Consider the following 13876-nt stretch of genomic DNA (forward strand, 5'->3'; position numbering starts at 1 on the left):
TCTAATGACAGAAACTTGAAATCAGATTTTGACATATGGCTAGTTCTCTCTGAGAAATATTTTCTGTGAATACTTATTGGCAGGAAAAATAACATTTAAATGGGCTTTTACACATAAATCAAAAAGTCATTTTGGCTTTTCATTTTAAATATTGCCTGTGAGTACACATGAATTGCATAGTGCTATAATCCCATGCTGTAGAACTCAGTAGTGCTTGACTAGATTTTCCTTGTATTGTATGTAGCTGTGATTGTTGGTGTACGTGTGTAGCTGAAATGGTGGCACCCAGGGGAATCAATTGGGGATTGGGCCTCACTGAATTCTACAAATACATAATGAGACAGCTTCTGCCCTGAAGAGTGTATAATCTAAGAGAGAGACCATGAGTGTATCAAGTACTCAGAGGGGATGGGCAAGAGAAAGTAGCAAGAAAACACTGTTAAACAGACTAGCTACAGGTACAATTAGATGGCTGAGTGATTTCAAACATTTCTTACAATTATTATATATCCAGTAAATAAAACATGTTTGTGCGGAAGATAGTAGCATATGGAGTAGCTTGAAACTCTGCTGTTCTATACCCAAACACCTTTCTCTGCATCTCCTTTAAAACCAACCAAACTAGGTAAAATCTATTGTAATGCAGCATTAAAATTGTGTGTTTGAACACAGTGGTGAGGAGATGCAAAAGTAAAAATTCTCATAACAATGTTAGTTTACCCATGTTACATTTATGTAGAACTTGAGGTTACTGGTTAGACTGCTATATGCATATCTTAATATATGATATGTGCAATGTGGGAGATCTAATGTTCCTGACTATTGTGTACTCACGTGTGGAATATTAACATTGCACTACTGTAATTTTTTACATGTAATAGATTACTGTATATTCCACAGTTCCAGTTTCTCCATTTTTAAATTAATAACATATATTTCATTCTTGTATTTTGACAGTAGGTAAATATAAGCTCCTTTGTGCTGTAAAAAAACTAAATATTGTATTTGCTTTATTTTATTCATGTATTTTGACAACTAAATCTTAATGGATAATCATTGCTGGCACAGTACTTTTGGCATTGTAAATTGCAGGAGCAATGGTAAAGGCAATGTAAAATCTGTACTATATTTTGTTCACTTTGAAATCTGGGACAGAAAAAGGTCAAATTACACACCCTTGTATAATTCTGGCCTGCTGCATTCTCATGAACTGAAGAATATTTGATGAGTTTCCACTCTTGAGGACAACCATCATACATTTTTAAACTTGCTCATATGATACTAACTAAACTTCCTTTTATTCAAATTTATATTAATTTTTTTTGTTCATGTCTCTGTTATGTGTCCAGATAGGCAACTGGAGCATGTTACATTTGCCCTATTTGTTCAAGACCGTGCTTCCCATTCAAAACCAATATCTGCCCCAATCCTATATCTGTTCGTGCTAAAAAAAAAAAGACACATCAACTGACACTCTTGTTCATGAAATTTGATGACTGAATATTTCATGAAAACATTACTATTTATTCACGCGTGACACTGACGTGACATAGCAATGTTGTTGGTTTTTTAAATTGCTTTTTCTATGTAAAAAGAATTCTTATTTTGCTAGTTGTAATTGTTGGAATCTTTCAGGTACGAAGGTTTTCCGAAGCATTCTTTTGTCTTGAGCATCCAAGGCAAGCTGCTCTTGCATATCAAGAACTACAGTGAGTAACTTGAAATAGTTTATAGTGAGGCTTTTTTTATTACTTTTCCAAATCGTGCTGCTAAATGCACAGAAACAGCTTGTAGTGCACAACATATGTCACAAGTGTGTTATCTTTAATATGCTTCAGATTACAAAAATGCCTTGTATGTACTTGTGTAACTAATTTAATAGGAGTTTAGATTTAGTGTATTCTGTTTAAGTATTAACAGTAACAATTTACTGTGTAGGATTACCATCCTCTCTTACAATTCTCTTAATGCAAGGTAATATTTTTCAGTGCTCAGAGTCATCTACAGATGTGTACAGCTATCAAAAACACCTCCTTCTGCAGTTCTCTTCCACCTCTTCCTATTGAATGCAGTGAACTAGATGGAGACCTGAACTCATTACCTATAATCTTTGAAGATCGGTATTTAGATTCCATTACTGAAGGTAAATACAAGCTTGTGTGTTCTTCCTCTGAAGAATAAGTAAAGCTATAGAAAAATTAGGTATATTTTTCTGTATATTTTCTAGCAATAGAGAAATGTTCCCTTGAAATGTTTATCTAGTTTATATTTTGAATAGCTGTAAAGTTTTTTAAATTTTGTAATGAAAGTTGTATAGCTTTAGTAATTTGCATAATCTTGTTATAAACTGTGCTTTTCTTTTCTCACTTTTTTTTTTGTGTGTGTGTGTGTAAAAGATTTGGATGTACCCTGGTTGGCAGTAGAAAATCTTCAGAGGTCAGAGTCCAATAAGCTGGATAAATTTGAGGCCGAAGAAGGTTTTGTAGCTGGTTTTTCTAGCCCAGAGTTGAAAATCAGACCTGCAGGTGCCTCCAACATTTGGCATTCAGAAAGTGAAAAGCAGCTAACAAAGTCTTTGAAAGGGAAAAATGAAGATGTAAACAAATCCAAAGTTAAGGTTACTAAACTAATGAAAACAATGAAAACTGAAAACACAAAAAAAATAGTAAAACAGAACTCTAAGGACTCTGTGGTCTTGGTAGGCTACAAATGTTTGAAAAACACAGCACCAGAGGACGTCTCTAAATGCTATGAAGGCAGGCCTTCGTCTCATCAGAAAGGACTGGATCCTGCAATAGGTGGCTTTGCTTGTGACACAAGGACCTGCACGAGGCAAATAAGTCAAAAAGAACTTAGATGTGTGCCATCTAGAACTGAACAAAAATCTGCCCAAACTGACCATGTTCAGCAAAGCCAGTGTAGTCCTGTGGTCTCTCATTGTGCAAATTCCACCATTTTTGGCAGAGTTAATATCTCCCAGGCAGGTACTGGAGTTACACAGGTGGATAGCATCTTGACACCTACAAGCATAGTTGAAGGTTGTCCTGGCTGTCAGCCAACTTCATCAGGAATGAGGACAGTTGAGGTAAAACCAAGTAACAAGGATCCTTATGAAGGGGAGAAAGTGACTGTTCGTATTGGATCCTGGGCAGAATTTCTGCAAGATGGAGAGAATTTACAGGTGCCCAACTTTCAGACTGCAGAATCTGGAAGTAAAGCTAACTCGGGGGAACAGGTACTGGTGCTTGAAAAGGATGATGTGCAAGAAACGAACTACCAACATACTGGAGATGCATTGACAAGAGTAAAAAGCAATCATTCTGCTCTTTCTACAAAAGAGACTCATGTTGCCATAAGTGGAGACACGATTAAGTTACCAGATGTTAGTGTCACTTATGCCTCATCTAGGTTTTCAGATTCAGGTGTAGAAAGTGAACCAAGCTCTTTTGCAACACACTCCAACCCTGATGTATTTTTTGAAACCATTCAAGGGCAAAGTGCTTACAACAGTGAAAAACTATTTCCTCAGCTTTTACTAAAACCAGATTACATAAAAAATGCAATAGAAAGCTATTGTACTGAGAGTACTAGTGCACTGAGCGAAATACAATCATCCCTGACATCCATAAATTCTCTACCGTCAGATGATGATGAGCTTTCACCTGATGAAAATTCAAAGATATCGATTGTACCTGAATGCCAACTAAGTGACAGCAAAACTATATTAGATCTGTCAACAATTGATTTGCCAAAATGTGATGACAATAAAAAATCAAATATCATTTTACAGCAACAGTGTGTTGTATTTTCAGGGTATTCAGACAATGAAACTGTCTCTCTACATTCCTCACTTTCAAACTTAAAAGATTCTTTACAGTTGGTTGCTTCAGATGAAGATATATCTACTGAGATGAAAAGTTACAGCTCACGTGCAAACTTTGACACAGTTTTTAAGGACTCTAAAAGCCTTGATAGGCAACAGAACACTACAGAAGGAGCAACTGAATTACATTCAGAAGTTATTTATCTGGGAGAACCATGTGTTGTTTCAGGTTCAGTATCTAGTAATGCTAAGTGTAATGTAGAGAAAACAAATGAGGGACAACATAACAAACCTCTAGAATTAAGGCAAACAATTGAGGAACTGCCAACAGTTGAAAGTGAGACTCACCCAGATGCAAATCATCTCTCATCAACCAGTAGTATCGATATTGTGAAACAAGGTCTTGTAGAAAACTACTTTGGCTCTAGAAGCAGTACAGATATTTCTGATATTTGCCCTACTGACAACAGCAATCCTGATAGTCCTCAAAAGGAAACATCTGAAAAACAAACAGTTGGCTCTTCACAACAGGAGGATGATGATGAGGAGGAGGAGCAGGATCAAGAAATGGTTGAAAATGGGTATTATGAGGAAACGGATGATAGTAATATTTTAGATGGAGATACCAATGCTGACTTTGAGCAGAATCATGGTCTAATGGAAGAAAAAACTTTGAGATCTGAAAGGATTGACAGCGAACATCTAAGGGATGGAATGAATATGGCTCCTATCTGCACTCCTGGTTGTTTGTCTTTTCCCTCTGTGCTGAGAGACTCTCCTTGCAGTGTTATATGTTCTTCAAAAAGCAAATCTGATGCAATAACAAAACAGCCAGGCAGCACATCCTGCAGCTCAGCTTCATCTGTTTCCTGGTATGAAAGCTCCCCCAAACCTCAAATGCTAGCGTAAGTGATTTTTTTTAAACAAAGTCTCTTTAAATTTTGAAAAACTTAAAATATGGTATTCAGAGGGAAAAGAAACATGGTCTTTGATCAAGATATCTTCCAGGTTGCTGAATTATGGATTTATTTTCTCCTGCGCATACAACTAACTTTTCAGGTTTTAGAGGCTTGTTAGAAAGTGTATGTTAACACAGAATTCCAGTTATCACATCTACTCATCTCACGTTGTTTGCAAATTTAAAGCAGAATTAAAACTTTGAGATTTATATATTGAATAAATGTACATTAAAACATTTTTTAAAATGAGGAATTACAGAATAGAAATATTTCAGGATCTTAGAGAAAAGAAAAATGGTGTTTTATAAAATGAAAACTTAACATAGTAGGTAAAGAAAAGGGACATCATGAGTTACAAAATTGTTTAAGACAACAAGACTAGCTGCCCAGCACAACTGGCCAAGCAAAGTGAGGTGTAATGCTCAACTCAATGGCAATTTTCAGTCATCTGTTTGTCTGTAACACAATAACTTTGAAACACTACATCCCTCCAATTCCAAAATTATAGGGAATGTTCCAGGCATCCATGGGCACAAACCTATTAATTTTTGCAGCAGATTGGAAATCTGGAAAAGGCTGATTCAGGGGGAAATCAGGGCCCCCACACTGCTCTGGTGCTGCAGGCAAAGGAAATTCTCTGTCCCCGCCCCCTTACTACCTACATATATCAGAGGCAGCAGCTTAACTTGCCATGTGGGGACATTGTGCATAGCCCAGACTGTAACAGAAATAAGAGAGCTTTACAGGGAAGCTTGTAGGGGGGAAATGGGGACAGGGGGTGAGGGAGAAGTGGGGATTCATAGATTCATAGATTCATAGATTATAGGACTGGAAGGGACCTCGAGAGGTCATCGAGTCCAGTCCCCTGCCCGCATGGCAGGACCAGATACTGTCTAGACCATCCCTGATAGACATTTATCTAACCTACTCTTAAATATCTCCAGAGACGGAGATTCCACAACCTCCCTAGGCAATTTGTTCCAGTGTTTAACCACCCTGACAGTTAGGAACTTTTTCCTAATGTCCAACCTAGACCTCCCTTGCTGCAGTTTAAACCCATTGTTTCTGGTTCTATCCTTAGAGGCTAAGGTGAACAAGTTCTCTCCCTCCTCCTTATGACACCCTTTTGTGTCCAGTGGGGGAAGCAGGAGGGACCAGAGGATAGGGAATGGTGGGAGGAAAAACAGGGATCTGGCGATGTCTGGGGTTTGGGTTGGGGTGGTAGAATCAGGAGTGGAGAGAAATGGGAGGGGGTGGATGGAGGGACCTGGAGGCGAAGGGGGAAAAACCAAGACCCAGAATATGGGTGAGTGGATGAGGGGCAAAGCAGGAACTTTCAAGGAATTGGTTGGGACGAGGGAGTGGTGGTGATGAGGGAAGTAGCGACCCAGATGGGGGTTGGGTGGGCATGGAAGCAGAGACCCAGGGTTGGGGAGTAGAGTTGGGGAAGAGAAAGCAGGAACTGGGGAGGAGAGATGGTAAGGGAAGGAGGAGGAGCCCTGGGAAGTGGGAGCAGACACTGTAGTCGTGGTGGTGGGAGTTGGGGATGGGGAGGAACACAGATACCAGGAGGAAAATGGGGGACACGCACAGAGCCCCTGAGGGAGGGGGTGATGGGACTAGCAGAGAGTCCCTGAAATGGATGGGCATGGGAAGGTGGCATACAAGCTGCTTGTGGGGACTGGGGGGGAGGAATGGAGGGATGTAAGAAGCACAATGTGGGCGCAATGTGCTCGGCCTACAGAAGCTACAATGTGTGCAACCCCCTACTGTTAAAGAATGGGAGCATTAAAATACTCTCCATTTACATTTATTAGAGCTATAGATGAACAGTAATTCATAAAGTCTGGATCTATACTAAGGACTCTATGTACAGTAATCAAATATAAATAAGTATGGAAAGGGGCACTTAGAATAGGGTTGTTTTTTATGGTGAAGTGATTTTTTCTGTTTTCCTGACTCTCTCACTTGAGAGACCTCACATAATGATCTTTTTCTCTAGTCACGAGGATGATACATGGTTCCTTTTGGAGCACATCAGTTCCAATTCCTCAGTTTGTTCCAAATGGCTGCTGGTAGGCAATTCCAAGCATTGTCTCCCATCCTCATCTGACCTAGAGATTGAGGCCTGGATGCACAAAAGGAGTTAGGCCTTCCTACCATTCCCTATCCCTCTGGTCCCTGCACCTAAGTACCTACTAAGTTTTAGGCTCCACTAAGATGCACAAAATTCCCACTCAGCTGCCACCTAACCCCGTAGATTCCTAAATAACTCAGCACCTAAATTTTTACAGTAAAAGTTTCCTAGGTACCTACGTTTCTGCTTCTGAGTAAGTGCCCTGTTGCCTCCCTCTGGGTACCTGGATATCTATTTCTTGCCTAAGACACAGAGCGATTCACAAACCATGGGAGGATTCATTAACCATGGGAGGAGACCCAGGATCAAATTGGGGTTTGAACTGGGGGCCTCCTAACCTCCTGGGGGAGTATCCTAACCACTTTGCTAAATGTTACAAGAGTAGTTCTCCCCTTTGTTGTACTTTTTGCCTTAACATCCTCTGAGCACACCTATTGGATTGGGCCTTCTAAGTCAAGTGTGGGGCCCAATCCAATAGGTGTGCTCAGAGGATGTTAAGGCAAAAAGTACAACAAAGGGGAGGACTACTCTTGTAACTTTTAGCAAAGTGGTTAGGATACTCCCCCAGGAGGTTAGGAGGCCCCCAGTTCAAACCCCAATTTGATCCTGGGTCTCCCACATCTTGAATGAGTGATCTTACCTCCAGGCTAATTCTCATGCTTGTGTGCTCTCACTCTTGCCCTTTCTCTCTCAAAGATCATGGACTGAATAGAGAGACTGGATTTATGGTTTATTACAACAATCTAATCCATTAAAACTCCTCCCCAAGCTTCCCCTTTCCATGCACGACTGGGGAGGTGTAACTGGCCACTTCACCTTGTATGGTCCCTTGACACATGTGTTAACTACTTATGCTTTCACCTTGTATTTAGCTGGGACACTCTGAGTATATTTCCCAGACCTGAAGAACTCTGTGTAAGCTTGAAAGCTTCTCTCTCATCAACAGAGATTGATCCAATAAAAGATGTTACTTCACCCCTTGTCTCTCTCTCACATGTGCACAAGCATGAGAATGACTCTGTAGTCTGATGGTTAGAGCAGTCATCCAAGAAACAGTCTCTCTGCTCAAATGACTGTCATTCACTATTTATCTACAGTGCAGCAGCTTCAACAAGAGAGATGAAGTGAGCCTCACATCAGAATAGCCCACAGCCCAATGGTTGAGCACTCACCTGAAAGGTGGCAGATTCTATTCAAATTCCTTTTACCCCTCAGGTGGAAGGCGGAATTGAACCAGATATCTCCCATATCCCTGGTGAGTACCCTAACCGCTGGGTTAAATGTTGAGGGAGGGTCTCCTTCCCCTGACCCACCCTCTTCTTGCTAATACAACAACAGATGCCTAACTACAAAGACAATTCCCAGCTGTGAATTGCTAGCAGAGATAGGTATCTCCCCGCAGTCTAGACTTAGGCTACATCTACATTACAGTACTTACAGCGGTGAACTGTAGTGCTTGTGGTGGAGACACTAAGTCAATGGGAGAGCGCTCTCCCATTATCTTAACAACACTTGCCTCTGCAAAAGGAGGTAGCTATGTCGCTGTGATGCATTGCAACGCCTACGTCCTTTTGTGCATCCAGGCCTAAGTGCCTGCCTAATCCAAACTCCAGTAAAGTTAATAGGAGTCTCTACTTACTTTGACTTCCAGTGGGCTTCAGATCAGGCTTTAAGAAAGAATTAAACCCAATTGTATTCCGTTAATAATTTATTTAGATGAATGCTGGTTACTGCAGTTGACAGGATCCTGTGTACCTTTATGATATACCTCAAAGTCGACCAATTTGCAAAGGTCTTTGGAGGATGGAGAGCTTGTGTTTGTGGGTGTGGACTTTATTTGAGGAGAATAGGATTTCATGAGACCTGAGGTGGAAAATTTGGATTTTGGGGACTGACTTCTTTTGTTAGCTTGGCACTGTTTGTATTTATCTTGGATTGCACTTTTTTAATAATTTGTCATGGGTGCCTCAGACTGGAATAAATGTTTTTATGCTTTATATGAACTAAATAAATGAGATATTTAAGTAAAAAGCAGTGGAAAATTATGTTCTTGCAGACCCTACATTTATTAGATTTTAATAAGGTATATAACAGAATTATTATAGTAAGCATTGTTTTGTTCCAGTTTTCTCCAGGCTAAAGAGGAATTAAAGCAACTTAAACTCCCTGGATTTATGTATAGTGATGTTCTCAGACTGGCTTCATCAGCACCTTATTTCAGCACAGAAGAGGATGAAGGTTCAGAAGATGGAATACATCTCGTAGTCTGTGTTCATGGCCTAGATGGTATGCTGTGTTGCTTGTTACTGAATAACAGATCAATTGAGAATGGTAGATGAAGTTTTGGTTTTGTTGTTTTGAGTTCTGAGTTAAACCGTGTTGAAAGAAATAGATTCATCAAAATGATTTAAGAATGTGATGTTCTTCGAGCAGTGTCCCTCTGAGTGCTCCAGTTCAGGTGTGCATGCACCTCTTGAACCCTTGATTGGAGATTTTTCCATTAGCAGTGCCTGTTTGGCCTGTGTATGCACCCTGTGCCTTCTTGTCCCAGACACTGGGCTGTATAGCAATGCACAGGCGAACCAACCTTCGTTCCTTCTCTACTGCATTGGTCTGAGATGGAGCTTTAGCATGTCCACTTTGAGAGTGCCTCAGCTATTTCATATTCTAGTTTACACTATAGTTGTTTGTTAGGGTTAGTTAGTATAAGTTAAAGTTAGTTAGTATTAAGTAGTGAGAGGATTGTTTTCCTCCTCTCTTTTTCACTTTTCGGAGCCTTGTCTCCCTGGCCGGGCATGCCTGGCTTGCCAGGTTTCAAATACTACCTCTTCTGTTGAGAGGCTCTACTTGTGAGCTACAGCCAGTCTAAGTTTGTCCATTGCTTGGGGGAGTCCCATGTCCCCCAGAAGTGCAACTTCTGGCTGGCCCTCAGGTCTGGGACAAAGGACAGGGAGATTAAACTCAGACTGTTAATGATGCCTTCTCCCACTACACCATCATACAGCAGGCTTGAGATGATGCCAGGTTTGGGAGAGCAGTGTTGCAATCTGCATGAGTATGAACTCCAAGCCCACCTTCTTGGGTACTGCTTGTGAATCACCTCATGTAAAATGGACATGAGCAAGCACTCGAAGAAGAAAAGACGGTTACTAACCTTTCTGTAACTGTTGTTCTTCAAGATGTCTTGCTCATGTCTATTCCACAACTCACCCTCCTGCCCCTCAGTCAGAGTTAGCCGGCAAGAAGGAGCTGAGAGGATGCAGGGCCGGCAGTGCATAAGCGTGCAGCACCAGAGGGCACCAGAGTCAGCCTGATAGATACCACTGAGGGAAAAATCTCTGGTGATGGTACACACGGCATGTGCCAACCTAACATGGAATGACATGAGCAACACATCTCAAAGAACAACAGTTACAGAAAGGTTAATAACTGTTTTTGTTGATGTTGTTTAAAAGCTTTATAGGTACATTGTCAAGCAGAAGAAAAGTGTGTTTATCCAGCTATTTACCAGTGAAAGTCATAGACACAAGATATTGAGGCCATGAGCTTAGTAGGGTTCAAAAAACTATTAGACATTTATTCTGACAATGAGAACATCCACCATGAAATTAGGAAGGATTAAAAATTTAGATATATGTTCACATGCTTCAGACTACTAACTGGTGTGGGTTAGGGAGAAACTTTACCTATGGGTAGGTTTTCCATAGTTGTCCACTATCGGGTTTTTTTGTACCTTCCAGTGAAGCATCTGGTACTGGCCAGTTAAGGAAACAAGATAGTGTAATAAATAGAGCACTGGTCTGATCTGATATAGCAATTCCTATATACCATAATCATCCTTCATCAAGCTATCAAATTTCCATGTTTAAAAACAAATATCCAAATAGATTCAACTCATGACTCTGTCTTGCATAATAAATTTGATCATTTAAATGGGGCAGCAGAGTACCCTTTTTTTTTTTAATCCTACAATATTTTTACTATATGGTGAACCTCAAACCAAAAAAGAGAAATATCAGTACCTTTAGTGCTCTCTTCCCTGGCAAAATTCAGATGTATACTTCACCACTAGAGCAGATCTACTGATGGTAGCAACTGTGGAAGCCGTAGTGTAGCCAGAATGTGGGTATTTTTATCCCTAGGTCATCAACCCACCCAGGGATTTTCATCAGATCCTTATGTCCCTCTTGTAGTACTACAGGAATGTTAGTCTTATCTTCCAATATCAATAACTGGTTGAAAAATTGTATTCAAAGAGAGGTTATCAATGGTTTGCTGTCAAACTGGGAGGACATAGTTAGTGCAATCCTGTACGAGTCTGTCCCGGGTCTGGTACTCTTCAACATTTTCATTAATGGTTTGGATAATGGATTGGAGAGAGTACTTGTAAAATTTGCAGATGACACCAAGCTGGGAAGGGTTGCAAGTGCTTTCTGGAACAGCCTTCCAAGGGGAGCAGTGGGGGCAAAAGACATATCTGGCTTCAAAACTAAGCTTGATAAGTTTATGGAGGGGATGGTATGATGGGATAGCCTAATTTTGGCAATTAATTGATCTTTGACTATTAGCGGTAAATATGCCCATGGCCTGTGATGGGATGTTAGATGGGGTGGGATCTGAGTTACTACAGAGAATTCTTTCCTGGGTGTCTGGCTGGTGAGTCTTGCCCACATGCTCAGGGCTTAGCTGATGGCCATATTTGGGGTCGGGAAAGAATTTTCCTCCAGGGCAGATTAGCAGAGGCCCTGGGGTTTTTTGCCTTCCTCTGCAGCATGGGGCATGGGTCACTTGCTGGAGGATTCTCTGCACCTTGAAGTCTTTAAACCATGATTTGAGGACTTCAGTAGCTCAGACATAGGTTAGGGTTTATTACAGGAGTGGGTGGGTGAGATTCTGTGGCCTGCGTTGTGCAGGAGGTCAGACTAGACGATCATAATGGTCCCTTCTGACCTTAAAGTCTATGACTCTATGACAAGATTAGGATTCAAAAGGACCTTGATAAATTAGAGTAGTAGTCTGAAAACAGTAAGGTGAAATTCACTAAAGACCAGTGCAGAGCACTACGCTTAGGAAGGAAATATCAAACACTAAATGTGGACTAATGGGCTAGGCGGTAGTTCTGCAGAAAAGGATCTGGGAGTTATCGAGGATCAGAAATTGAATATGAGCAAATAACATCATGCAGTTGCAAAAAAGGCTTACTTAATTCTGGGGTGTAGGAGCAGGAATGTTGTATAAGGGTATGTCTTCACTACCTGCCATATCGGCGGGTAGCAATCGATTTATCCAGGATCTATATATCGCGTCTCGTTAAGACGCAATATATCAATCCCCGAATGCGCTCACCGTCGACTCCGGAATTCCACCAGAGCGAGCGGCGGTAGCGCAGTCGACGGGGGAGCCGCGGCCGTCGATCCCGCGCTGTGTGGACCCCAGGTAATTCAATCCAAGATACTTCGACTTCAGCTACACTATTCGCGTAGCTGAAGTTGCGTATCTTGGATCGATCCCCCCACCCCCCCAGTGTAGACCAGCCCCAAGACAGGAGGTAATTGTCCTGCTCTGTTCTGCACTAGTGGTGCCTCAGCTGGAGTCTGTGTCCAGATCTGGGTGCCACACTTTAGGAAAGATGTGGACAGATTGGAGAGAGTCCAGGGGAGATCAACAAAAAATGATAAAAGGTTTCGAAAATCTGACCTATGAGGAAAGATTAAGAAACTAGGCATGTTTAGTCTTGAGAAAAGAAGACTGAGGCGGCATTTTCAAATGTGTTAAGGGCTGTTATAAAGAGGATGTGATCCATTGTTCTTTATGCCCACTGAAGGTAGGAAAAGAAGTATGGTAATCAGCTTAATCTGCAGCAAGGGATCTTTGGATTAGTTATTAGGAAAAAGTTTCTAACTATAAGGATAGTTAAGTATTGAAATAGACTAGTAAGAGAAGTTTTTTGGACTCCCCATTATTGGAGGTTTTTAAGAATAGATTAGATAGATATCTGTCAGGGATGGTCTAGAAATACTTGCTCATGCCTTAATGCAGGGGGAAGGACTCTGAAGACCTCTCGAGGTCGCTTCCAGACCAACATATCTGTAATTCTTCAAGTGATTGCACTTGTGCATTTTGTTCTTGGTGTCTGTGTGCCCACAAACAGCTGTCAGAAAACTTTTTCCCTCTGTGATACTTGTTGGGCAGCTCAAGCACCGTCTGCTGTTGTGTGCCACTGCGTATAGGTATAAAGGGCAGAGCTGCCCTCGGCCTCCCTCATGATGGTCATTGGAGGAACCCCTGTTCATTGCCAAAACAATTGTGTCTCTGCTCTGTATATATGGTATAGTTGTAGTTTAGTACTTGTTATAGTTAGTAAGTGTTAGTTGTTTTGTTTAAAAAAAACCAAAATATTATATGTGTGTGTGTGTGTGTGTGTGTGTGTGTGTATATATATATATATATGTTCTGCTGCTGGCACTGAGGCATGCCCCGGTTGCTGGGCTTTAAGCCATGAGCCTCCTGCTCAAAACCTATGCTGGTGTACGACCCACACTGTAGTTGTCTTAAATGTGAGGGAGGAGCAAATACTCTGGTGCCAGATTTGCCAGGAATTCAAGCCTAGGACAACAAAGAATAAGGAGGCTAGGCTGAAGTTGCTGCTGATGGAGGTGGTGCTCAGACCATCCTCGGAGCTATCCTGGTCCAACCTGGTGTCAAGTGTTTAACTTCAGTTAGAAGTGCACCTCCACAACTGTCGGAGTCCTGGGACTCTTTCACCTGTGCCTCGGAAGAAGTATAAATCTTCCAAAGAATATCTGACCAGGGGAAGACCTCTACCCTCCAAGCATGGAAAGAGGGGTGAGAGGCAGTCTAGTAGAGTGTAACTGAAATTTAAGCACGCCTCCTCTAAATCAGTGTCTAATTCAGCACAATTGACTGTGTGCTGGAGAAGATACCATCGAGTCCAGT

General features: G+C 41.3%; 1 protein-coding gene across 11 annotated transcripts in view; it reads left to right on the forward strand.

The window, feature by feature from the left end:
- The window catches only part of FAM135A (family with sequence similarity 135 member A), a 149212-nt gene that overhangs the window by 100396 nt on the left and 34940 nt on the right, over positions 1 to 13876 (forward strand). For all 11 annotated transcript variants that reach the window (XM_065587951.1, XM_065587950.1, XM_024114417.3 and 8 more), the window contains 4 exons: positions 1636 to 1709; positions 1989 to 2143; positions 2397 to 4728; positions 9045 to 9205. In XM_065587951.1, coding sequence (XP_065444023.1) covers positions 1636 to 1709; positions 1989 to 2143; positions 2397 to 4728; positions 9045 to 9205 — 2722 coding nt within the window. The remainder of the gene's footprint in view (positions 1 to 1635; positions 1710 to 1988; positions 2144 to 2396; positions 4729 to 9044; positions 9206 to 13876) is intronic.

The sequence above is a fragment of the Chrysemys picta genome, chromosome 3 (genome assembly GCF_011386835.1).
Source record: "Chrysemys picta bellii isolate R12L10 chromosome 3, ASM1138683v2, whole genome shotgun sequence".
Taxonomy (NCBI): domain Eukaryota; kingdom Metazoa; phylum Chordata; order Testudines; family Emydidae; genus Chrysemys; species Chrysemys picta.